This window comes from Antedon mediterranea, chromosome 2, assembly GCF_964355755.1.
Source record: "Antedon mediterranea chromosome 2, ecAntMedi1.1, whole genome shotgun sequence".
In the NCBI taxonomy this organism is placed as follows: domain Eukaryota; kingdom Metazoa; phylum Echinodermata; class Crinoidea; order Comatulida; family Antedonidae; genus Antedon; species Antedon mediterranea.
Window position 1 is genome coordinate 5,021,685 of NC_092671.1, and position 27,746 is coordinate 5,049,430.

The 27,746-nt window shown below is 31.2% G+C and overlaps 1 protein-coding gene across 1 annotated transcript; it reads left to right on the forward strand.

Moving 5' to 3' along the window:
- The first annotated feature begins 1,521 nt into the window (after window positions 1-1,521).
- LOC140040140 (ubiquitin-conjugating enzyme E2 E1-like) lies at window positions 1,522-26,836 on the forward strand. Its single transcript, XM_072085837.1, has 6 exons — window positions 1,522-1,636; window positions 2,047-2,263; window positions 12,090-12,140; window positions 20,006-20,138; window positions 21,543-21,690; window positions 23,571-26,836. The coding sequence occupies exons 2-6, from the start codon at window positions 2,052-2,054 to the stop codon at window positions 23,666-23,668; spliced, it is 642 nt and encodes a 213-aa protein (XP_071941938.1). The 5' UTR covers window positions 1,522-1,636; window positions 2,047-2,051; the 3' UTR covers window positions 23,669-26,836.
- Window positions 26,837-27,746: the final 910 nt, after the last annotated feature.

Consider the following 27,746-nt stretch of genomic DNA (forward strand, 5'->3'; position numbering starts at 1 on the left):
ATGGCGGAATAATATTGGTAAGTGGGACTTTCCCAAAATAAGCATGACGTAATATTTGTGTATCAGAGGTTTCGAGATGATGAGCAGCCGTCACGTCTAAATGCATCACTAACCAATGACTTTAACAATAGACTGGTTTATGATGGTTTATTAGCTTTTTACCTGTATGAAAACGCCACCTACTTAATGGTGTTTATTGATTTAATTACAAAATACAGTACTGTGTATAACAATAATACTCTATTTATTTCATACGTATTTCATACATTTCAACATAACCGGAAAGGGATGATACTATAATTTCCAAAATTGAGTTAACTTTTTCCTCTCCCTTATATCATGGAGAAATAAGATTTCTCCATTCTTATATCAAATTATAAAACTGCTACAGCCAACTCCTGCGACTTTTTTTTTTTTTTTTTTTTTTTGGTCTTTTGTTTTTTTCTCAGTTTCGAATGTGGACTGAAGAACACTGCACATGATTATGAGTAAGATTGTTTTATGATTTTAGATCCTGAAATAGAATGGTAGGTTACGTTTATCCACTATAAGTAACAAATCGGCCTTAAATAATGAGCCTATTTTACATCACATTACATCTTTTTGGGGATCTCTTTCAATCACACACTCGGGTGGGTCAATAGATCCTCGGTGGTCCGGTACGGTTGATCTTCCCATTAGGTAGGATGTCCGTCACCATTTTTCAGGAGAGGGGAGGAATTGGCATGGCTGGGATCTTGTCACTATTTATCTTATCCGGTTTTACTGCAGTCACTCCTTAAGTGGGCATCTTAGATCAGTTTTTGTTTCTTATTTCTGCCCTTCAGACACCCCTTTACGATTGCTTTAGGAGTGATCCTCTCCAGTAGTCTAGTCTCAGAACAAAATGCCTTAATACCACGTGGTTTTGATAAATCATAAGCAAGACGAACATAGGTACATCTGTTTTTATATAAGTATCTATACAAACGTTTTCCTAATTCACCAGAAAGTCCTTTTCCTTTCGGCACGTGGGTGTGGGGATTCCCTTCCGACACGAGAACAAGCTCCCATAGGGAATTCCCCCTTTGGGTAGCGGATCTATCCCATGTCCCTCCTCCCCTTAATTTTGACCGGATACGCCTATTGGATACTGCTGTCACCCGCGCCGTAAAAAAAGTTTGTATGCCCCTTACTTATATATTTTTAAAACATAGAATGCTCATAACTTTTTTACAATGCAGTTAAAAAAATCAAATTGTGTGACATCGTTTTTCGTCATCAAAAAACGAATAAAAAAAAGATATATCTCTTTAATTTGTAATATGGTGGCTGGTAAACAATTGTCAACGTGTCCAGAATTACAAATTGTCAATACAACATTCAAAAGTAAATGTATAGTATTATATGATTAAAAATGTATTTAAAAGCATCCGACATTATTTACGTTACGGATGTTCAAATTGTCGTGCTTTATGAAAACAGAGGGGTGAGGTCGTCGGAACAGCCAATTTACTTAGGCTTGCTTTGATTACACGGTGCGCGAGTCTCCGGTGGTCGTATTCACCCAAGCTGTGTTACGTTTGTATGGCAAGAAATTATTGTTAATTTAGCGTCCTGCACATTTTCTTGGTAATAATATTACTTATTTCAAAAGGTATGTTGATCTATAAGTATCAAAGAATAGGATGGCTGAGAACCATGGTCGTATGTTTTGTGTTTCTTTTGTAATAAAAACATTTTACGAAAGTGATTCGATTGGGACTTGGATGTGTTGTTGATTTCTCAGCAGTGCAGTGCGGTCAGACGTCTAGTCAGACCCTGCAAGAATTACTTCAATAAAAACACTTTTTTTATATAGAAAAGTTTATCATTGGATTGAATAAGAATAATATTAAAAGAATTAGCCCTTCAATTAAATCCTTTAATGTGCAAGTTGTTTTAATGTGCATTTTTTACATGTCATTTTTTCTTACTAAGTGGTTGCTCGCTCCCCACTTGCCCAGATCGTGAGGTCGTCTGAGTTGAGACATCGTCAGGTTGACATATTTCTCCTTTTTTTCACAGAAATAATGCCAAACGAACGGAATACTAATAACAGAACACCTAATGGTGCGCAGGCAACAGGTAGTGGGGGAAATAGTGGTGCAAACAGCAGAAGAATTGGTCCTACAAACTCCTCTTCTGAACGAGAACAAACTGTTTCTCTGCCGCCTGCTCCTGCAAAAACGACTCCGTCCTCGGGAAAATGGAGTCAAAAAATGCTGAGCAACAGCGCAAGAAGGTATTTTATCACATAATTATATCAATATTAACAGTTATTTTAGTCTTTGTGAAAAGAATACCCGTTGATTTCCATTGATGGGCTGTTTGTCTATCGATCAGATATCGGAGTATAATGCACTTAAATAGAATGTGTATAGCTCACTGCTAAGTCCATTTATACGCTATCGTAGACTGACACTAGCTCATTTGCATATAAGCTAAAACATCGTGTCTCTAAATAACACTCCTACTTATAAACATCCACATAGTCAGATATTAATCAATATATGATATCCTATGTTTTGATACCAAATTTGTTAGATTTGGTTAAAAAATGGCAGAGATATTAGAGTTTTTATTTTCAATTGAAACTGGCAGCCATGTTTCCTATTCTGTAGGCTTTGTTCACAGTACTGTACACTACTGTAGGGAGTGTGTGTGTTGTGAGTACATCACTAATTACTTTCATATTCATCCCAATTGATTACTGTTTAAATCAAGTAAAGAATATAATATCAAATGTAAATTCAATTAATACTAAACAACAATTGTAAGATTTTTTTTAAAGGAAATATATTTTATTGTTGTCGATCAAGCAAATCAATCAAGGGATTTTGTTTTAATACTCGACAGTATTGGTATAATTAATAAATAGCTATAGTTTTTAATATTTAAAGTATTGTTCTAATTGACAACTGAATTGTTAATATTAATTTTCAGCAATTCTTAGTTTTGTTTTAAAATGTAATGCTATTATCATTATGATCAAATAAGGATTAAGAAATTACTGTCACATAAAACTATGATTATTAAGTATCGTAATGTAATTATATCTGGTAATGATTGATTGTAATTATTCATAACTAAAGTTCTAAATGGTAAATTTATTTTACATATTAAATTATAAAAGATTAAATTAAAGTAACTCGACACATTATGGTATTATCAAATACTATATAATATGTTGATCTGTTTTAACCCAGGGATATAATCTGGAGGGGAGGGGGGTTGAAGAACACTGATGGCTGCAATTTCATAGATTATTATATTGATTACATGTACTGTATTGATTTTTAAACTAATTAGTGTATATCTATCCACTGAATATCAATTTCTTATTATAATTGAAAGCTTTGTGTTGCTATTCCAAATTTTGTAGGCCGATTTGGTATAGCCCCTTCTCCATTTGAAAGGTTAAAGGGCCTTTCAGGGAGGGCCCCATCCATATCCCCTTATCGTTCATTGCCAAACGGCGTGTCTCTTATCTTGTCAGGATTTGTTAATCTTGTTAAGTTAAAACTTGACGAGATGTGTCGTCTTCGGATAGCATCGGCCGTAGTTTTTAGGTTGTCAGGAGAACATTAAACATGTTTAATTTTCTCCCGACGAGACGAATCACCGGATCTTGTCTTATACAACACTGTCTGAGTTGACCATTAGATGTGCTTATTGTACAGTACATCGGGAAAGATGCCGTAAAACCTTGAAGCCCACCAGAAAAAGTCCTAAAAAAGAAAGAAGCCCATGGGCTTATTTTCAAGGTTTAACAGTATGAGCTTTTAAATATGGTTTTTGTACTGTAAATCATCAAGACTCTCCTATAAGGAGTTCTGATCTTGTACTGTACTTGCCTCAATGTTATCTTTCTTTGTGTCCGATTCACCAGTGAAATATTATACACAAATTGGCTGATTAGACAACACAAGATCGATCTACAGTACAGTAGCCAACAGTGGTATTTTTTGTATGATTTTCCGAAATACACTACTAATTGCATAACTAACTGTATTAACATTTTGAGGCTGAAAATGAGGTCGTAAAAGGACCTAAAATTAAAAAATTAAATTGATTGTTCATGTTGATGCTGTATTTTGGAAGAAAGAGTTGGTAATAGCAGGGAGTTGTTATTAGATAACAATTCCCTGGTAATAATAGCGAAACAAATGATTTTTAGGCTGCCTTATTATAGCAATGTCTTAGTTAAGTTGAAGATGCTCTCCAGATGGAATGCCATCCTGAGATGAGTAGTAGTAATTTTGTTTACTTTATTTATTTCATATATATGTAATTTACTTTCTATGGACCAGAGTTTCCGAAATAAAAGAATGAATGAATGAATTAGCCTTATCAACATTTAACAAAATACTGTTGTTTACAGTACCTGTGCCTGACCAATTTAATATAATTAAATGAGCCAATAGCATAATTGATTTTAATTTTAAAGTTAATTATTATTGTATTATCAACATTAATTTGTAATTCAATTGAGTAAAATGTACTTTAGTTGGTTTTTATTTAATTCTGTATGTTGGTAATTAGTATGTTGTTGTGGTTATCATCTTCTATAAGAACAAGGGGTGACATAGAGTTCACGCAGGAAGCTGGGTGCAAACTTTGAGTGAAAGGTGTTATTTGGCCTTTATTTTATTACCACATGGGTACTAAAAAATGTCTTTCTTTCAACTCGTTTTAAAACAATTATACTACATTTATGGTACTGTGTATATACAGGAGGTAACACTTAAAATTAGCTTTATTTGTTTAATACAAAATTGTTTCTTTTGTATGCAAATTATAAAACAAAGTATTCCCTAAATATGTAAACAATTAGTACTTTATTCCCAGAATGATACTTCCTTTATTTGTTGTTTTCAATATAGTGAGTGACAGATTTCTTGTTCTATACCTGTTTTTAATGAATTTAATTTTACAGACAAAACCAGTATCTCACTTTAACTACTGTACTGTATATAAACAACACAGTAGTGTAGGTGAAACATAATAAATAAATTTGGTAACTGCTTTCTGTCATTATCATGAGATGCTAGAGGGAGAAGTGATTGTTTGACATAATGTAACCCCCTCCTGACCTTGTCAGAATTGTCTCATTAAATATATATAATATAAGTTTGTCTACTAACAGTGTTGTCAACTCTCAGAAATCAAACCGCTTCCAAAACCAGAATTGTTTTAATGTCCCATTCCTTTCAGTACTTACTAACTGTATTAAAATATTAACCGATAAAGTTCCAGTGGAAACGGGGTTTCCGCTTGAGAAAAATTAACCGATAATCCAATGACCTCATTAAAATTCGATGATAATTATCCGATAAATGCGATCATTTTAAGCTTAGTTTGGTCATGCGCACATAATTTTGTTATGAATTTATCTGATTAAAAAATTAACTGATTTAATTGTTTGTTATGGTTACAGAAACATTGCCAATATGTAAGATTAGGCTGTGAAAACTTATGGAAGCAATCTTGGGTCAGCTCCAGTGTTCCTGGTAAAAGCTCATGAAATGTATTTACGGTGGGTACTAGCACCCACATTCAAAGTCTTTCTTTCTACCCAATTTTAATTTCAACATAGTACCCGATTCAATAAACCTGTGTCCTGTGGATACTCATTGTACATTACCGTCTTCTCTATACTGTACCTACAGAACAGTATTTCCAAATTTACTTGCTTAGTCGACAGAGAACAAACTAATTATCTATCTATAACTTGGTGCTAAAATAAATGTATTAAACCAACACCATATCATATAACTGTTTACATTCCAGGCTCATGGCTCTGCAACCTTTTCAATCTTCGGACTGAAACTTAAGCTCTGGGGCCCGTTAAGCGCTGGGGTTTAGCCAGTGAGCGCCTACCACCCTACTGTACAGTACTTCTTGGGCAAGTGCTCAGGATTATTTGATCTAGTCCCTACAGTAGGTCACGGCCGGAATTGAAGTGTTGGAAGCAAGCTAATACACTCTACATATCTTGAATAGTTACTCTAGGATAAATAATTAGTCTTTTGTTGTAATTAAAGTAGTTCATATTGAAAAGGATAAAAATCACCCACTATACACAAATGAAGGACATTCCAGTTGTATCCAAAGTATTAAGCAAAATACAATTATAAATAAAGAAAGATCGGCTTGCAAACTTCTGTACAGTACGTTAAGTACTGTACCTCCAAGAAGATAATTTTCTTTTTTGGCACCAAACAAAAATATACAATAAGATGAGGATATCACATGCCATCAACCAGATTGAGTTATGCCTGTACTCTTTTACTGCAGTACGCTTAGAACCAGATTGAGTTATGCCTGTACTCTTTTACTGCAGTATGCTTAGAACCAGATTGAGTTATGCCTGTACTCTTTTACTGCAGTATGCTTAGAACCAGATTGAGTTATGCCTGTACTCTTTTACTGCAGTATGCTTAGAACCAGATTGAGTTATGCCTGTACTCTTTTACTGCAGTACGCTTAGAACCAGATTGAGTTATGCCTGTACTCTTTTACTGCAGTATGCTTAGAACCAGATTGAGTTATGCCTGTACTCTTTTACTGCAGTATGCTTAGAACCAGATTGAGTTATGCCTGTACTCTTTTACTGCAGTACGTTTAGAACCAGATTGAGTTATGCCTGTACTCTTTTACTGCAGTATGCTTAGAACCAGATTGAGTTATGCCTATACTCTTTTACTGCAGTACGCTTAGAACCAGATTGAGTTATGCCTGTACTCTTTTACTACAGTACGCTTAGAACTGTACTGTTAATGTTGCTGACATTTCTTTATTTACCACTTATTTTTAGACCTTCCACATACTGCTGGCCTAGCTAGTTAGTTAGTTGTCAACTAGCATCCCACCCTTCCACATAGAAGATCTGATCCTCGCCCACACTAAGATTTGATAGCTACTGTATACCAATACTCCCCTGCGTTTTGTATAGTAATGCATACCACAACTTCCGATAATACTCTTAGGAAAAAAAAATACTGATAGAATGTATGAAACATTTTTGGCAGAGTTTCAAGACATACAGTAGGGATAATTTTAGGACATTTTAGTTGTCATCAAACTATACAATGTCTTTTTTTGAGATCTTGTATTTCTATACTACAGTGATTGGAAGACATGTTGTAGCTTGTATACAACTATCAGTTACGTAGGCCTACATTAGTTTTTTTTATTCATGTCCATGTTTTGTATTGTATTTATATGTATCGCATAGAGACAACATAAATGAAATTAAAATGAAATATCATCACTTCTATCTCACTCGAATAGCAATTTATACAGTACTGTACAACACGGAAACATGTGGGATTATTCCATTAACAAATAGGGTTATTTTAGTACAATAGGCCAGATGTTTTTTATGTACTGTAAGCAAGAAATAGAAAATAGTACATGTTGTCGTATCAATTTCCCATATAGTGACTGAAAAGAATAATTTGTAAGAATTGGAAAATTCTTCGTTTTTCATTCTGTTTGAATAAACGCCTCCCCCGAATAAACGCCCCGACACATGCATATATACACAATATTGTAATAAAAAACATTTTTATTTGTAGTAGAATTCATTGATTGACATAATCAATTTTTACTGTATTTTATCCGACTTCTTGGTTTGTGTTGTATTTCTTCACATCCAAGAGGTATTTATTTGATTATACATGTTTACCATATTACATACAAAAAACTAAACCCCTAACCCGAATAAATTCCCCCGAAAAAAACTCTCCTGAACAAAATCATAAACCAACTACACAGTACTTCTTTTTCTTTACAGCTTATTATAATCATGGAGGACGTTATAAGCTTTGCTGCAGTAGCCTTTGTCTTCACAAAGCCTCAATCACCATTCATTTAATTAGATGGCATATTCTTCTTAATTTATCAAATGCTAATTAAAATGGCTTTAAAGAATGAAATGTTTGCTCATTAAGAAAAGGTGTTAATTGACTTGGAAGTAATGGATGAATGTAAATACCACCATTTATTTTAGTGCTTTTAGTTTCTTGTGTCTCTGATCATGGTAAAATAATTTAACTGTTATTTCACCATGCTCTAATCATGGACCTATAATTTATAGGTCCATGCTCTTATCAATAGAAGCTACCCTATAGGGGCATAATGTACTTCTCCTACTACTGTACCTACTGTACTACCAGCAAAAAATATAGAAATGATTTATGTCTACATATGCTGGCTAATTGAAAAGTGTGAAAGCCTCCTTCCACTATTGTTATTAGCACAACTTGAACAATACAATGATGTGTAGCCACAAGAAATAAATTGGTGCGGTTTTGTGAAGTGAACAATATCTGTTCAAGCCACTGGGAAAGTGGTCAAGTTGAAATGTTGCCAACCGTACTAGTGGCTACGGCCCTGCTATAAAAGTGAGAATTAGTGTCAATTTTTGGTAAAATTACTTTTCAGTCTAATAGCAAATTACCAGTATGAATCACATGTTGTTTCGCGTGACGACCCAGGAAAGATAACAGAATACCTATTCGCAACATAAAAATCAAATAGAAGTAATGTTAGACTTGTTCTAGAATCAAACTTTGTTAAAACATTTTAAATTATAGAACCATTGTTTAGTGTTTCATTGCATATAATATATGGGCATAAGTACTGTAACTATATAGTTACTGTACATGAACAAGAAGAGTTTAAATAGAGTTTACAGTTCTGTATGCAGTAGAACCCCTCTTTAGACATCCCCCATTCAAGGGGCATGCTTTTATGTAATAAAAGGACACTTCTATCGAAGGGAAAAACTTTCCTGTTAACAAATAAAAGAAGTATATGGTTTTTAACACTAGCCAGTCCATGGGACACCCATATTAAAAAGAGGATGCTTTGTTAGGTCCCAAAGGTGTAATAGGGATTCTATTGTATCTTGGTGGTTATGATGCTTGGCTACCACTCTAATGGTCGTGGGTTCAAGTCTCGTCACATGTCAGGATTTTTTCTAAGGACAAAATTACAACACCCCTCCCAAAGACTTTGTTTATGTAGAGCATCTTGTGTATATGTTTGTCTTGTGAACCTCTGAGGGTCCCTAATGATCAGCAATTGCTTGATGGATCATCCTCATTAAATATGGTGTAAAAAAATATATATATAGAAACTATAGACATTTATTAACAGAATACTAGTGTGGTACGCATTGACATGAAGTAAAATGATAAATACATTTACTTACAGCCATTAGCAAAATACCTATGATGTGTGGAAACCAAGTTATTTACAATACTATTCATGAATGTAGGAATCGTACTCATGTAATACATTATGATTATATATTAGTTTTTATAACATAATAACATTTTTCAAACTGTATGAGACCGAGAAGTCTATATATTTGAGATTTAACCAAAATAAATGAAAGAATTTACATAAGTTATGATGATAAGCATTACATTTTATTTTGTGAAACAATTACGGTATATAGATACATATGAAATTGGTGAAATTAAGTGATCCACATTATTCAAGCAAACAAACATGATTATATCATCAAAATGAAAATGGTTGTAAGACAAAAAAAAAGAAAACTCTATTAGGTTTAAAATCCCTTGAGTACTTTATTGTATGATAAAATGATAAATGAGATTATAGTATTATGGTATAAAAGTATAGTATAGTTATTAAAACATAATTAATATTATCGTGCTTAAAAAAATTAATATCTTTCAAAGCTAAGTAATTATGCAATTAAAATTACTCAAAGGTCAAATTAAGGTCATATTCTCATGTTTGTTGCTTAGAATGACATGAGAATTCAAGCGACTTGTAACCAAATTGCATAGAGAATGAGATTACTGTATTCATTTCCATAGAGTTATTATATTACAACTAGAGTGTCAACTGCAACAAAATCACTGCTTAAAAGGCGGTCCACCATTAAGACCAAATAGTAAAGAATATGGCTACATCATGTTTGCCAATCAGATGCTAGTTTGAAGCCACTATGGTAAACGCCTTTAGAACGCAACAGTATAAAAATGTTACCAGATATAAACATTTCAGGATTTTTTACAAAAACAACTATTCATTTTGTCATTAAAAATATCATTTTATAAAAACTGGGGTCTACTGAATTTTTAACAAAGTTGTTATTATTTTTTATTATTTTTAAATCCAAAGGCAACTTGCTGAACAAAAATCAATGCTGTGGTTTAAAATTAAAAAATGTAATCAAAACAATAAAGTAAACCAGAAAAAAAAAAGTGTTATCATTTTGAAGAATTCTTCCCTGTTCTTAACATTTTCAAATTCTAGTTGTATAATACATTTTTAATATGATTTATGCATTTCTTGAATACCATATTAATATAGTAAATAGAAAAAAGGCTGTCCAAGGTTTTCTATTCATTAAGTGCTTAATTGTAGTTCAGACTATTTGTTATTTAATATTCTGATAATTCACTAGATAAATATTAAAAAGTATATTTTTATATAGTACAGGGATACAGAGAAATATCCACATTTCATTTTTTCATTTCAGTTTTTTTGTTAAAATGTATCATTTGTATTCCTAGCAGTAAATTTATCTGCAGCAGAGGGTGCAAGTACAATGAACAGAATGTCTTCTATATCAGCATTAACTCCTAAAAAGCTAGCTATGATTGTGTTTTGTGATACACAATAGGTTGTGTACACAATCAGATCTGAACAATGATATGCAAGTGGTTAATTTAATCTTGTTTGTCCTTGCTTTTCATTCATTTTAAGTTAATTAAACTGATTAGCACAGCTCAGTAGCATTTTTGTTTTTAAAATACGGTTTTTGTGGGTGTTAATTGAACACATTTTGTATAAAGGCAACACTAACTAAAGTCACCAACAAATTAAGAATTAGAAATTAAGGTTATCAAACATGAATAATATGGTGCTTGTTCCTTTTCAAGGACCTGAACACCATCGTAAAAATAATTTGTATACAGTATAATAAAATGGAAAAGAGTGATATGATACGATATTGTTAATCATTTAATCATTCAATGATCATTTAACACCATGGAGTTAGAAACTACTTCCCATCCATGCAAAAACCAACAGCATTACAATTCAAATAAAAAAAATTGACAATAAAAAGAAGAATCTGTGAATTCTGTAATTCTGAGATATTTACATCATTATATCATACATTTCGCAGATATGGCTAATCTTTTTAAATCAATTTTTTAAATAAAAAAAACCTGTTATTTTGCATTACAATACAGAAATCTGATCATTATAATTTTAATTTGGGGTACAGGTAATCACTTAGTAGTTGAACATTACAGTTCATCGCACATATCCAACAGCTCAATTAATTAACTAGTGAAACTTTGACCCCCGTTGCTAACAATGTAGACAACATGGTTGTGATATTAAGGGCTTTTGATACTGCTTGATGGATTGAATTGACCCTTAAGTCCTGTTTCTATGAGTAGAAGGATACTGCTTTTTAAGGGTCTACACAAAAAAAAGCAATCTTAAAAAACATTTTTAAAGATCCCAAATTGATTGAATATTCGTAAAATTATATGTATCAGTACAACCACTCCTTTAGGCATACAGTACCTACTGTATTCAGTGAAAACTTTCCCATGAAGTGAAAGAAGAAAATTATGTTTTAGTTCTACAATCCCTATTCAGGGGACACCCCTATTATTACTATTAAGGATATAATTTGTTGGGTTCCCGAAGGTGTCCCCTTGATAAAGGTTTTTTTTTTTCGTTATTTTATATTTTATGACACTGACAGTATCAAAACAAAAACAGGACCGACGCAGCGATAACACACACAGAAACAAAAAAACAGATTCGGCAATAAACAATTCAAGTGCAATTTGATAGTTGATAGAGGTTTTACTGAATGCTATAGATACCATATTTCAAATACCTATGAATATTTCTTTATTTTATATCTCTATATTAATAATAAATATGTATTATGTGGCTGTGATGAGTCTATTGAGTAAGAGATACACGTACAATAGTGTGAATCGGTTGTTATGCTTTATTGTCGTTTATTTGTACAATTTATTTTTTATATTTTTCAGAATCCAGAAAGAGCTTGCCGAAATAACCCTAGACCCACCACCAAATTGCAGGTATGGAATTTTGTTTTAAATTTTTATGAAAAACACTTTTTTATTATAATAATTCTTTATACATTTTATTAATTCCAATATACAATATTTGAGAAGTTTAAAAAATGTTAACATAAACAGCAGATTTTTATTTTATATTTTTAAGTGAGCTGTTTTATTTTCATTTATTTTGAAATGTATTATTTATTACTCTTTTCGTTAAAATTATTATTATTGCTGGTATTCAATAATAATTGAAACGGTATCACTGAAGGTCAGTTTTCTTTCGGACCAATCTGACCATTAAAGCTGGAGTGATGATTACGTTCATACAACTGTCAAAATATTTAATCCTTGCAAGCCAAGTACAATTGAGTGTGAAATAAATGAAGATTATCACGTTTAAATTGCAGTTTGCAACTGTTCCATAAAAAAATGAACTTTCCAATTCAGTTTATAATAAAGTTTACTAATGTCAACAACAAGTCAATGAGTACTAAATGTTAGAAGACAATTTTCAGTAAAGGCAAAATTACACAGACGAGCGGTAACATTAATAAAAATGTAGAATCTATGTTGTTCCTTCTGACCATTCACACACAACAGAGAGCGGACAGGTGGTTTCCATTCACAGGATAGATACAGCTTCTACATGGGACGAGCTACGCGGTTTTTCGCTTAGCGTTACTACTATAAGTACTGTAATTTTAGTTTCAAGTCTTGATACAGATCTTTCGATTTGCCACGACCAATGTACATCATGTTAGTTCATTGCGCACATGCGGAAATATGATTGGAGCGTGTGCCCTCGCTCCCTACCTTGACACAGTTGGGGAGCAGCCCAGGCGATGACCGACAACACATAAATTGACCTGAAGCCCATGGGCTTCTTTTTTAGGTTTTACAGTATTTATTTGTCAGGAGCAAGTAACTGGCATCGGCCCAAATAGAACAAATTTGCTTTTATTCCATCATAAACACTTACAATTAACAATTTACATAAATGCTAAAATTAGTACAAAATCATTGTGTATACAGTTTTTAATATGTTGGTTTACTGTATAAAAATATTGACATTACTATACAATAGATTTATCCTATTCATTATCGTCTTCAGCACTTTTAAATGCACATACTTTCTGTTCACTTTGAAGTACATAAAATAACTAATATATTAATATTTTTTCTGAATAATAATATAGTACAAGGTTTGATATTATTACTTATGTGGTACCTGGTAATAATTATGTAGTAGTTCATAACAAGTTCAAGGATTGACCTAAACTGTAGTCTACACTCAATTCACTCATTAACATTTTAAAATAAAAATGTGTTTGCTACTCAAAATCAACTCCTATGATATTTAACCAAAGTCCACTATTTATTTTTATTTTGTAATTAAGTTACAATTATGCACTCTTCCTTCATTACTCATCAAGGGACACTTTCTTGTGAAACAAAAAAACAGGCAATACATGTTTTAACACTACAGCCAGCCAGGATTAATTCAACTTTAAAGGGACACTTTTTTTGGGGGATCCCTAAGGTGTCTCCTTAATAGGGGCTCTATATATTTAAGAAAATATTAGTTGTTACATGCTATTCCACCTCATTTGTTCCTATACAGCAGCTGATATTGTGCCATTTGACTCCTAAAAAATTAATCTTAATTTTTACTTTAAAAAACTGTTTTCCAGCACATATGATACAAATTTATATTATTTCCATAATGATTATTTAATGCAATAATTGGAATGGTTTATCGTATTTCAGAATTAAGTGCAGTACAATATGATAATGATTTATAAGATGAATGCTTTTAAATTTAAGATCTTTAACATTCTTATAGTAACATGCATCATTGCATTGTATTCGATTTAAATTTGTTTTTATTTGAAAATTACATGCTACAGAATTAGCTAACATACGAGTCAAAATTAGGGTTGTAGTGCAGTGTCGGTTTAGCCTATTCCATGCTAGATTACCTGGATAAACCAACAATAGCACTCTCCATCCGTGCACCCGTATCAGATTTGCATTGTCCCATCATCATTTCTCGAGTTCTGCGTGAAGGCGTTTATCCAGGTAAGTGGCACTCATACTGTGACAAGATTTATGGTGCACCACCAAGGACAAATAGTTATCATGTTCATTTCAACAGCCATGTATGGAGCGCTAATATTGCCAAAATTATAATAAAATGATTTTCAGATCCAATTAAAGGTTACAATATCCCTGTTTATATTTCCTCATGACCATTATAATCACAAAATAGCTTGCTACTATTCCATCCCGGTATAAAACTATCCTGACTTTAAACCTAACCTTTTAATATAATCCCTTTCCAGAAAAAAGACGCTATTTTGAGATACGCCTTACTGTACATGGTTTCCCTGTATATATAACACTGCCAGTATTCCCATTCTGGCAGCCAAACAATGTAATTGTAAATTGTTCAGACAAAGACTGGCAACCAAAAACATATCTTGGAATATCTTGTATCCTACTGTAAATGGGAACACCTACTAAACTATTCCCAAGCCAATTGGGAAATAGGTAACTTCCTTTGATTTCCTATATAGTATAACGTGGAAATAGTATTTGACATAAATTGACTTAATGCCTGATTCACACAGAATATAACAAGCATATTCCCTGCTATAACTTACTGTGCATTCACACTAATATACGGTAAGAACAACATTTGATTCTTGATTATGAATATCTGATTTGTGTCTATTCTCATGGAAAATATTCTAGAATATTAAATTCATGTTAACCTTTGACCTACTGTAAGTAATAGAATCAGTGTACATTGTAAACATGTTCTTTATTCCCAAATGTCATCCAACTGTTTATTTACAAAGTTGATGTGTATGTGTGTGTTTTTAACTGTTTATTTACCACATTGGTGTGTCTTAGATTGTGTTTTTAATTGACGACGTTGATGTATCTACTCTCTGAGTATATTTCCTTTATTTAAAGATATGAAAGCTTTCAGTACACTGTACAGTATGATATATTCTTAAATTAAGACTTTAATTTGTAGGATCTGCGTAAAACATTAATTTAATTCAATTATACTTATTAAGTGGCTAAATAAAAATAGTGGAAGATTTGATAAGCAAGTATGGTATTACAATTTAATAAAAAGCAAAAATAATTTTGCATCAAAATTAGGGTTGGGATTATAATTGAGCATCTGATAATATTAGGATGAGATTATATAACACTTATTACCGTATACAACAAATGAAGTAAATATTAGCATTTTAAACTGGAAGCTGATAATAACGAATGGCACATACAGTGTATACTGTTTGTCGTTACAAATCCTAATTGATAGATTTTTTCAATTGGATATTTCTTTATTATCTTTAGAAATTTTACCAAAACTAATTCAAAATGCCTGTTATGGGGACACATTTAAATTGTCCCCTAAATAGAGGTTGACCATAGTGTTGACAGATATTCACCTTTATTCGTTTTATAGGAAAATGTTCCCTCAACAAAGGGGGTTTCAATTTTAGTCAGTTTAGCTAGTATATTCAGTCCTTGTATTAGTGTATTGTAATTGTTCTGTTGTTGAATATTATTTAAAAACTCATCTAATAATACAATATCTGAATACACAGAATAGACTAACAGGTCGTTATATGTGAGAGTCGTATTTGATTGGTTTTTACGATCAAATGACTTGTATAGGAAATAGGATGTAGTACAGTGAAGACCTGATGTAAACAAGCAATATCAAGAAACTGAATTTTACATGCTGTACAGTCTGATTCCTATTGAGACATGGCTGTTCAATTAAATGTACACATCCCCTATGCTGACCTTGGCTCTTTTAATATTATTGCATACCTGGACAGTCCATGCTTATATGAGGTGTTTAGAATGTCGTTTACCTGTTTCTATCTAACTTCATTCAAATACTTTCGCATAATACTGTTAAATTGATAATTTTTTTTAAATATGAACATTAAAATACAGTAAAACCCCTCTTTTTGGACATCCCTGTTAATATAAGGGGACACTCGAAAGGGACACTTTGTGTGGTCCCAAAGGTTTCCCCTTAGGGCTTAACAGAGCTAATCCAACACACGTCCGTACTTTGCTGTGTAAAATGTACAGTACAATAATTTGTCAATAGCGTTTATAGATAATATTTAATAATCTTATTGTTAGGCCGACAAGATGCTAAATATGAAATCATCTACTGTATTTAAGAAGGCTGAATCTGCCACTTAAAATATTTGAAGAGAACACTTATTTGCACTTTAATGTGTGTCCTTGGACTGAATATACAGTACAGATAATTAATACTGCAACCCTTGGATGCGTACACTACGTTTCGTACGCGTGGCAACTTCGTAGGTTACACGTAGACTACGAAGCGATATAGCTAGGAGGGGAAATCCCAATGTTCAGATTATTGTGTACTGACACGGAATTTGAATACTAGTTTTCATAAAATTTAAAATGCAAGTTAATTACTGTGAAGTAATAATAAATGAATTAATATTAGTATATTAGTATTAATTGCTGTGTGTTGTGTTAAAATGGGACATTTATTTTTATGAAAGAAGAACAAGTGTACATCTACAGTATCGGCCAACGAATAATATCTTGAACACATGCTTCTCTCCAAGTCCAAGTGCTGCCTCTCACATAACCAAGCCTGCTAGCACAAGCTTGGTGGAATATGTGTTTTTTGTAAGCATTCAGCAGGCCTATACAATTTCATGTCTCCATGTTTTTCGTATAGTAGTTAAAATCACATAAAATTTATCACATATTTATACATACACTAGTTTTATAATACGGTACTGTAATAATGTTAAAACGAACTTGCACATTTTGAGATTTCTTCAATAAATTGTAACTACTTATACTTCAATACTACAGTACAGTCTGCTATGTGTGCCTATTGAATAATAATATTTTGACATAATTATTGATGGACATGCATAGACAGTGTTAATGTCATCACCGCTAATCGAGTAACATACTGTGAGACAAATTACAGAGATTACTATTACATGCACAAAGATATTCAGAATTATGTTGTTGTCTTTGTATCGTACACGAGGTCTATTTACACATTCAAAACAACGATGCATCCTAGTTAAGAAGAAGAAATATAGAAGCTCGGTAAGTTTGTCCCCTCTCTCTTCTCATAAATTGCAGACAAGCCTGATGTCATCTATTGAGAGGGTCCTGATCAGTTGCAACCATCATTTTCAGTGGTTATCATCAAGATAGATGAGACTTTTTTTAATTGCTCTTTTTAATTACTATTTTAATTATTGCATTAGATAATCGAGCTGTACATATAATTTGTAACTTACATAATAACTCCTGCAGAGGGTTGAATCACAATTGTTGTAATAGCTGAATCAATCAATCACAGCTTAGGCATTGTGCTGTAAATGTTGAAGTGGCACTGTTATAAGTGTGATTACCAACAATACCACATGTTCCTGTTTATACAGTAATACCAAAATATACTGTTAGTTTGGCAGCAAAATAGGGGGTTATAAAAAATATAATGTGCACATTTGATATCAAATATATTTCTGTAAATAGTTTGTGGATATTATTATTCAGTACATTGCAATAAATAATACTGATATTATTTTGTTATTTATTGTAGCCTGTAACATAGTAACTGAAGGTGTAAAACTTCTTTCTTTGCATATTTTTATTATGCTATAGACAGAATAAGTTTTGATGATATTTGGATAAATATTTTGATGATCTTCTTCTTCTGTTCAGAAGATTATGAAATAAAAAATCCTATTCCTACGCTTATTTTAAAAGATGGAAACATCCTAATAGTTGTTTATAGATTACAATCATTAGATTTACATACAGTGTTTGTATAAATTTTGAAATGTATTCATGCTTATTAAAACAGAAACATCCTGGTATTGAAAATTCATTATTGGTTGTCTAGATTATATTGACATTTACAGTGTTTTGCTAAACAACAAACAGCTTGTAATTATGCTTTGATATTAAATCATTCTTGGTTGTCTAATTAGTAATAGATTAATATTAGCATTTACAGTATTTTGTTAAACAATGAAATAAAAAGATATTTAAGTTTATTAAAATGAAAACATCCTTATTGCATTTTCATTATTGGTTGTCTAATAGATTTAATATTAGCATTTACCGTATTTTGTTAAACAATGAAATAAAAATATATTTAAGTTTATTAAAATGAAAACATCCTTATTGCATTTTCATTCTTGGTTGTCTAATAGATTAATGCATTCACAGTATTTTGTTAAACAATGAAATAAAGATATATTTAAGTTTATTAAAATGAAAACATCCTTATTGCATTTTCATTATTGGTTGTCTAATAGATTAATGCATTTACAGTATGAAATAAAAATATATTTAAGTTTATTAAAATGAAAACATCCGTATTGCATTTTCATTATTGGTTTTCTAAGATTAATATATTGACATTTTCAGTATTTTGCTATCAAATATAATAGACATATTCATAAATGGAAACATCCTGATGTTGCAAACCGTCATTGGTTATATATTGTCCAGTAGTAGATTTAATTTGGATTCCTTTTAAATATCACGACACATACTGACATTTAGAGTGTTTTGCCCAACTATTCAATTTCATCAGTGACTAGTGAAGTGTTGGTGAATTATTCTCTATGAATATCACGATCGTAAATTTGTAGTATTAGTACAGCTACTTTGATGAATAATACATTTTTTTCTCTTTCTATTTATTTGTGGAAAATATATAGGTTTTTAAATTCATATCCAAAGGCAAATTAATGAGGAGGGGAACAATCAAACTGTGGGTAAAGAAAAAAGTTGACGCAGGAACCATTTTACAATTTCTGTTCCCAGGCACTTAATGATTCAAGAAGTCGATTAAAGAAATTCACTTTGCTTGTCTTGGTTAAAACAATACAATGAAAATATATGAAATCCACTATAGCCCAAAGTTAAAATACTAAATAAATAGGTAGATCAAAAGGTCAAATCACAACACAACAGATATTTTAAGAGAAATGTTAAATCTCATTTTGGTACTTTTCAACCAAATAACTAGTGAATCACAATCTTTTTTAATTTACTTGTTTACATAAATATATTATTTTTTTGTTATATTTATGTGTTTAATGTAACAATTTTTAGATTATTTATTTTAGCTATTATAAGGATCCCACTGGAAATAAGGTATTTTGGCTATCCTTGAAAATCTTTTATACAGTATATGTATTTATTTGTAATGTCAGTAATTTATGTTATTACTTTTGTATGTGTTTTTTGATTTTCCTAATACCGTAAATTCAAATCAAATCATTAGGGACAGCTTATTATAGGAGAAGAATAAGTGGTTGATATCAGTAATTTAATCTTATATGGCTTTATCTTGTTCATAGAGATAATATAATATTTAAACAATAATAAATGTAATCAGATAACCAATTTTATCCACAGTTAAGCAATGTGTACTAAGCCATATCATTTGTATTGTACATTAACACTTATGTTCGACAAGGGTGTTTTTGTAGTAGGGGATTCATTACAACAAAGAATTATACAACACAACAGAGATATGCGACTATTATTATTATTACTAAAGCTCTGTCTACACTATCAAACTTTATGTGACAAAAAAAAGTGATGTGCCCATATATAGACATGATGATATATCACTACCGTATTTGGGCATATCACTACCATATTTGGGCACATCACACTTTTTTTTGTCAAACTAGTTTGATAGTGTAGACAAAGCTTAAGTAATGTATTTGGATACTACACTTTTATTGTAGTATTTTATATATTTAAAAAACATTTCTTGAAATATGTATCGATTTTTATTGTTCTTTCAGTGCCGGACCAAAAGGAGATAATATATATGAATGGGTGTCTACAATTCTAGGACCTCCAGGTTCTGTCTACGACAGTGGCGTGTTTTTTCTTGAAATTCATTTCTCACCAGAATATCCTTTCAAACCACCAAAGGTAATTTGCATTGTCATAAATACATATGATTTCCTACAAGCGTAAATACCTCAGGATTCCCCACTCACTTTAAACAACTCTCAGGGCTGGTATGAAATATTAAAAATACAATTTCGTTAATTTTGAAACCCAATGATTATAGATATATTTGTACTGTATATAGACAAACATACAAACTCTCTCTTAAGCTCTATTCACACTATCAAACTAGTTTGACAAAAACAAAGTGTTATATGCCCAAATATGGTAGTGATATGACATCATCATGTCCACATTTGTTTTGTTATTACATAAAGTTTGATGTGTTGACAGAGCTTTATAGTAGGTTATAGATTACCCATTGTGCATAGCAGTATTTCTAACGTGTTGAAATTGTACGTAGAATAAGGTATCGTTTACACACCGTGTGAATTGCTTAGTGTTCATTATTTATCCAACCAAATAACAGTAATGGTTTCTGTTGCTTACAGACTCAATTGAATACCAGAACATCACCTTTTGATTGGCACTAGGCCATTAATTAGGACAACTTTGCTCTCCTCTTGTCACAATAGGATTGCAATGTGATCCTTACTGTACATTACTGTCACAGTTAGTCAATTGATTCTAACATGGCACAATCAATAATAACTTGACCATGGATTTAAACTACTGTATATTATTAAGAACAAGATTGTTTTGTAAAGGGAACATAAAAATTGGTAAAACATAATCAATATGTTTGAAACATCTATAATATGTGTCAATACTGTACGCTTACAGTACGAGGTAATTTCCTGATTGATCATAAAATCAAAACGTTTCTGCGCTCAACAGAACATATTCATAGAAGCACTGATAAAGAAAGCCTATCAGGTGTTAACTGTAGAATGGTCCCACGATTGTTTTGTGAAGGAAAATGAAAATTGCTAAAACAAAATCAAAATGGTTAAAACATCTATTATGTGTCAATATATGCTAATAAGAAATCCATTTACAGTATTCTGTTAAAAATGTTAATTTTACACTAGGTGATTATTTATTATTAGGACATCATTATTCATAAATAGTATTGACAAATAATTAGTAATAAATGTTTTCTGTATTCATGTGACATTAAAATGGCATTTTAAAAAAAATTACATTTTTTTTTAGGGAGACAATAATATATATAACTTATAAGTAAAATAAAATATTTTTGTATACATTGAATTATTTTTTGTGCATCGCTAGTGTTTAAAGCTTTGTCTACACTATCAAACTAAAAGTGTGATGTGCCCAAATATGGTAGTGATACTGTATGATCGTGTTTTAATGCACACCACAGTCTCTTGTCAAACTAAACTTTGAAGTGAAGACTGAGCTGTAGACTTGTTTCTTGTTTTGTGTCCACTGTTTAAAACATATTTTCATTGTATCTTTCAGGTTACTTTCCGTACCCGAATTTATCATTGTAATATAAACAGCAGCGGTGCTATTTGCCTGGACATCTTGAAAGACAACTGGAGTCCTGCCTTGACAATTTCAAAAGTGCTTTTATCAATATGTTCGTTACTCAGCGATTGTAATCCAGGTAAGCCTCCATTTGCATTATGTTTATGCATGTATTGTAAATTAGTATCACAAATAATTAACTTGTGTTCACACTATGCTAATCTTCACAAGCCCCATACACGTATAATTGTATGCTCTGATTACGTCCTGTTTTTTTTCCCTGTGGAAATGCAAACGACACTCAAATAAATGTTGTAAAATTATCGTTGCTGGCAAATAAGCATCGCTCCAAAATATCAACTAAAGTAATTTTTCGTTTACAAAAAATGCCAAAGCTTTATAGACTCAAATGTCATGTGTTGACATTACATGATAAAGTATAATGTGATTAGAATGAAATATGTTTACATTATATATTATTAATGTATGTTTACATACCTCGACATTGTTTCCATGTAAAAAATGATAGTATGCAAGGCATATAATGTAGGTTGTGGAATATTCAGATAAGAGAGGTGGGGGATCTTTAAGGGCCTCAATCTTGAACAGACCTCAACCTGTTATTAAAGTGAAGATATTAATTAATATCTGTAATTTCATTGTTACCAACCTTATTCCTTTCTTCAAACACCTTTTATCCTTAATCTGAATCCATTTTATGGGACGCCTGAATGTAATCTCCTTTTGGGGATTTAGAGGCGTATCCAAGAATTCATATTTTTAATATATCAAGTATTTTGATATCATAAAGGATATTAGGTCTTTAAATTTCCTCTACAGATCGTGTACTATTGTATTTTATTGAGTACAAATATTTCACATGTTTTTATTCAATATGACTATGCCTCGTTGAATGAAACATTCAATCACTCAAATTTTGAAATAATCATACTATTATTATTGAGCTACACAACATCCATTATACATGATGGTAGTTAATAAAGAATTATTACAAATCTTGTCATTATGTCTAGTTATCGTGAGTTCTAAAATGATAAAAACTGAAATTATAATAAAGGATGCTTTGTATTCTGTAGCCTCAGTTTTTACTGCAGCAGATCAATGATTTATTGCTGTTTGTCTATTAAACAAAGGCTTGTAGCAAAGTGACTCATTTCCAAAGTGTGCAATTCCCTAAAGCTAGCTAGTTTTTAGGCTGTTAATTCTCATATAATGTCATATTGCATTGTAGAGTCCTGTGTAGTAGCACAATTAAAATCTAATTTTTACATTCAATTTTCATACTGAATTGTATCTATAATGGATTATACCTCTAATTATTTTCAGTATTTGTTATTAAATTAATAGATAATTAATGTATAAACTTATGATGTGTACATTAGTACCATACATTCAATCGGCAATTACTTATTTATAATCACTCTTCCCAATTCATTTTTTTAACATGCTTTTATTCTTGTGTTAAGAGAATTTTTATTGGCTTCAAAAAAAGTATGGGACTTTTTATCAAATCTACATACATTAGATTGATTTCAGCAGCAACTAATTTTACAATTTTACAGTAGGCCTTCTTATTTCAAAATCGTGGATCCACCATTGATTGTACTGTATCACACTCATAGATTTCCTCATCTTATTATGACTGGGTATTCTGCCCAAATGAAACAGAGTGGCCATATTCAACAATAACACTTCGGCTAAGGGAAACAGTACTTCCTTATTCCTTTAATTCACATTCAAATAATAGCACTTATAGGAAATCCTATATTATAGGAAATACTTATTCAGTAAAATATCTCACTTTAAGTGAATTAAGTTAAATTATTTACTGCAGTGAGTTAATTATTTTCAGATATTTTCATAAAAATTAAATTAGTTTCATTAAATTGAGTTATTGAAGATTATCTTATTAGATTAATATCTTTCTATAATTTTATGAGGTAGAAAAAAATCGATCAGCTTAAACAAATTCAATTTAATGAGATTTTTTTTTTTCAGATGATCCACTTGTAGGCAGTATAGCAACTCAATATCTTACAAACCGTCAAGAACACGACAGAATTGCCAAAAGCTGGACAAAGCGGTTTGCACAATGACATTTTATTGCGGAGATAAAACTCTCAAATATATTGATTAAAAAAGACATTTTAACTTTTAAAAATAAATCTTACTTGCCAAGCTTATAAAAGTGAAGTTGCGAGGAAAGTGGGATATAAGAAACAATGTTAAGATTAAAAACGCATGGATTTACGCAAGTTGTTTTATTACGTGGTGTTATTTATCGAGGTACGTCAACTCACATGGAACAGGCGGTTATGTTTTGACAATGCCATGAAGTTAAATCGCAATTAACCCAGCCATATAAACAGATAATTATTGGTTGAGGTTTGTCGTTCATTTTGATGTTGTACGCAACGCCATGGAGTCAACTCACAATTTTTACAATGTTCGTGTTATGCGTAGCAATATGAAGTAATTGCTATCATCAACTCATATGGAACAGATAATTATTGGTTTTATCGTGCGTATCTTCATCACCTACATTGCAAAAAACGAAAGAAGATTGTATTGCGATATTGCACAGTTCTATGGTAACATAGGTTTACTTGGTCGTTAAGTTTAATCAATGTGCTAATTTCATATGTAAATAAACACTTGCTTCTTACTTTATAAATACTTAATAATCTACAGTAGATGTTAACACAATATAATACGATTTATGTCTTTCTGTGTGGTAATTCCTTATAATACTAAAACTGGACTCCAGAAGCAAAATTGTTTTTATATGTTTTTGAATGACTAGAAAAAAATACCAAAATATCTATTAGGATTATCCAAGTTTGATGGTAACCAGAATGTTATTATTTTCAAATGAGGATGTTTAATTAAATTGTTTTTCATACAGAAATTGGTTGTTTATATTAAAGGGGAAAAGTGCATGTTCAATATATTTGAGACTGATTTTAAAACCCTCAAGACAAAACATATTTCTTTATCTGTAATCTTGCTTTAATATTTTTTGGTAATAATTCATTTTAAATCTGAAAAAAAAGTGGATAATATTGTAATTAAAATGAAGTAAATATGATCAATAACTTTATAATAAACTAATGGAACAATCTCTCATTTACGGTAGTAAATTTAAAGCTAATTTTAATAGGTATTTTAAAACACTGAGATGTTTGATACATTAAATAGTGGTTTTATAACATAATATATACATATAACTGCTTTTTATCTTTGCTATCCTTTATACCTCTCAAAAGAAAAAAAAAGAACCTGAAAGAAAAAAAAAGAACCTGGGAAGCAGAATTCATTTAACAATAATGTTAAAATGATTTCAATCTAAATTTCAATCTAAATTTCAATCTTGTGTATAGAATAGACGTACAGATTTTAATTTGTTTTATTTATGGTAATGTAAAGCCTCCGCAAAACAAGAAAACAGTAATCAATATTATTTCTTTAAAAAATGTGTGTAATATTTGTTAGAAATAATATTCTGAATTTATTATAGGCTAATGATTAACTCTCAGTTACTGGAAGTGAATCAATTACATTGTTAAATTTCTTTTTTTGTCATATTATGTCAAGTTCAGTAGATTTTAAAATTTATTTCACTATAAAGAGCAGTAAACACTTATCTTGTATTATACACCAACTACCATTTTCCTAGTAATAACATAATTTATGTCAAAATATTTAATCATGATGATGCTATTTCATTGCTTAAAGTATGTACTTTTAATGTTGATTGGTAGATTTTTCAGTTTTTTGTACACCGTAACAAGAGATACCTTTACTTAGAAAGATTTTGGTCATTTTACAGCAAAAGTTTGAGGTCATTTTTCTTTGTGTAAATTGGCTAGAAACCAATATAATTTTTGTAGGTAAGCGATACAAAAAAAAACATGATTATTCATTATATTCCTCTATATTATTGAATGCATTCGATCGTACGTAAGAATTAACCTAAAATTGGCTAATGAAAATGCTTTCCATCTAGTTGTCTGTGTACATAGGCAAATGGTTTGTACTCTATGCTTTGTATGTGATTTACAGAGTTCCAAGCAACGCTTTTTTTCTCCATAGTGAAAGATAGGTTTTATTATGATGGTTAGGTTTAATATATAACATTATGCTCATGGTCACCGGATACAAATAATGAATAAATCATGATTTCTGCGTCGCTTATCTACAAACAAAATTGGAAATGTCTGAAAGCTTTTTTGCACATTTCCCACAATGCAACGTGCTAAAATGAATTCCTCATTTAACCAAATGAAAGGTTGGTAGTTAAAAAATGTGAGAATTGATGAAAACTTTTTTTTTTAACCAGGTAGTATTATTAATCAAGTATAATATTGTTTTATTTACATTTTTTATATTGTTATGAAAATGTAATCACTTTGTAATTATAAAGAAGGCGGTGTAACTTTGTGTAATTAATCGTGCTTCCATCCACACTGCTTAGATCATTATGTACCTTAATTACGTTCCATTTTCTGGTGCTAAAGCTCTGTCTACACTATCAACTTTATGTGACAAAAGTATGTGATGTGCCCATATATGGACACGATAATGTCATATCACTACCATATTTGGGCACATCACACTTTTTTTGTCAAAATAGTTTGATAGTGTAGACAGAGCTTTAGCTATTTAGGAATTGACCAGAACCCAGGACTTGTTCAAATAAGGCAATCAAATTCTCAAAGCAAATATTTCTAATAAACCCATGTATAAGCCCACCTGGATGTAATATAATCCAATCCCTAAATTTGAAACCAAATTTTATGGTAAACAAGTGTGTGCATATATGGAAACTACAACCAAATTGTAGGAGTATTTGAACCATATTTAATTTTTCATGAAAACAAACACACACACACACAAATGAGATGAGCAAATATACATGATATGACTATAATTTTTGTTTTGCAAAATTGAGTCCTATTTCATGACCCAAAATTCCGCCATTGTGCACAATGGTGATACAAGTTCAGTTTGATGTAATGGGAAAAATTGAAAATGATCGTAGACCAAAATATACCCTGCTGTCTCTCTTTATGTAGAAATAATGAATGCATGGTTAGAAAATAGTGCTGCACGTAGAGACAGGCATTCATGTATTTGTCACTTGTTTTGTTTATTCATTTTTTAAAATAATTTTTTACATTGCAAGAGTCAGTGTTGGTTAATAAAGCAATCAATATTGTTATTGAAAAGAATAAAGCAAACAAAAATAAAATTGATGAAATTTATTTTATGAGTGGTAAAGTTATGCAACATAAGTTCAACATGATACCTACCAAATGTAATGTTCTGTTGGTAAGTAGTATTATAGAATTGCAGGATTTGAACTCGTGACCTCTTAACCTCAAAGTCCGTGTCTTTACCATTTCACCATTTCTCGTAACTTGTATTATATCAGTAATATGACAAAGAAACAAACCCATTGTTTTTAATAACAGAATTATATAAAATATAAATGTCATTTTGTGTATGTAGATAAATGTCCATACATTTGATAATAGGTTGCATTTTCTGGCACGATGCCAAAAAAAGACACCTGTTTTACATATTATGTAAATTTAGTTTCCAGGGATTGTAAATGCTGTATGTAAATCAGTTGAATACACATTTGATGGCCTACCTATAGTAGCCTACTGCTTTAGTAGTTGGTATAGAAGAAGTGAATTTGAAAGACACATGGAACTATCTAGGAATATCAGATGATAGGGACTTCATTTTAGGTTATTTTACACAGCAGATACCTGAACTGTGGTGAGTACAGCATGAATTCAATTTCTACATATGATTTTGTATTGTCATCATCAGGCAGCAGCTACTCTAGCAGTTATTATTAGGTATGGATGTATGTTCTGTGTACAAATGTATAATATCCTAGGGGGTGAGATTACTATGTTCCTAATAAAGGGATACAATTAATGCATGACTATATTATTATTTTGTCGGAATTGAGGTAAGCCTTCAAACTGACTGGCTGGCAATGTTTCCAAGCATGGGGAGATGCTTCTCACCCTGCTATGCACGAATATGCTGTTCAAACATATTAATGTTTGTAGCTTTGTGGTTGAAATACTTGCTTACCAATCCCATGGTAAGCATCATAGTCCCAGGGTTGTTAAGGTTTCTTCTGGCCAATACATT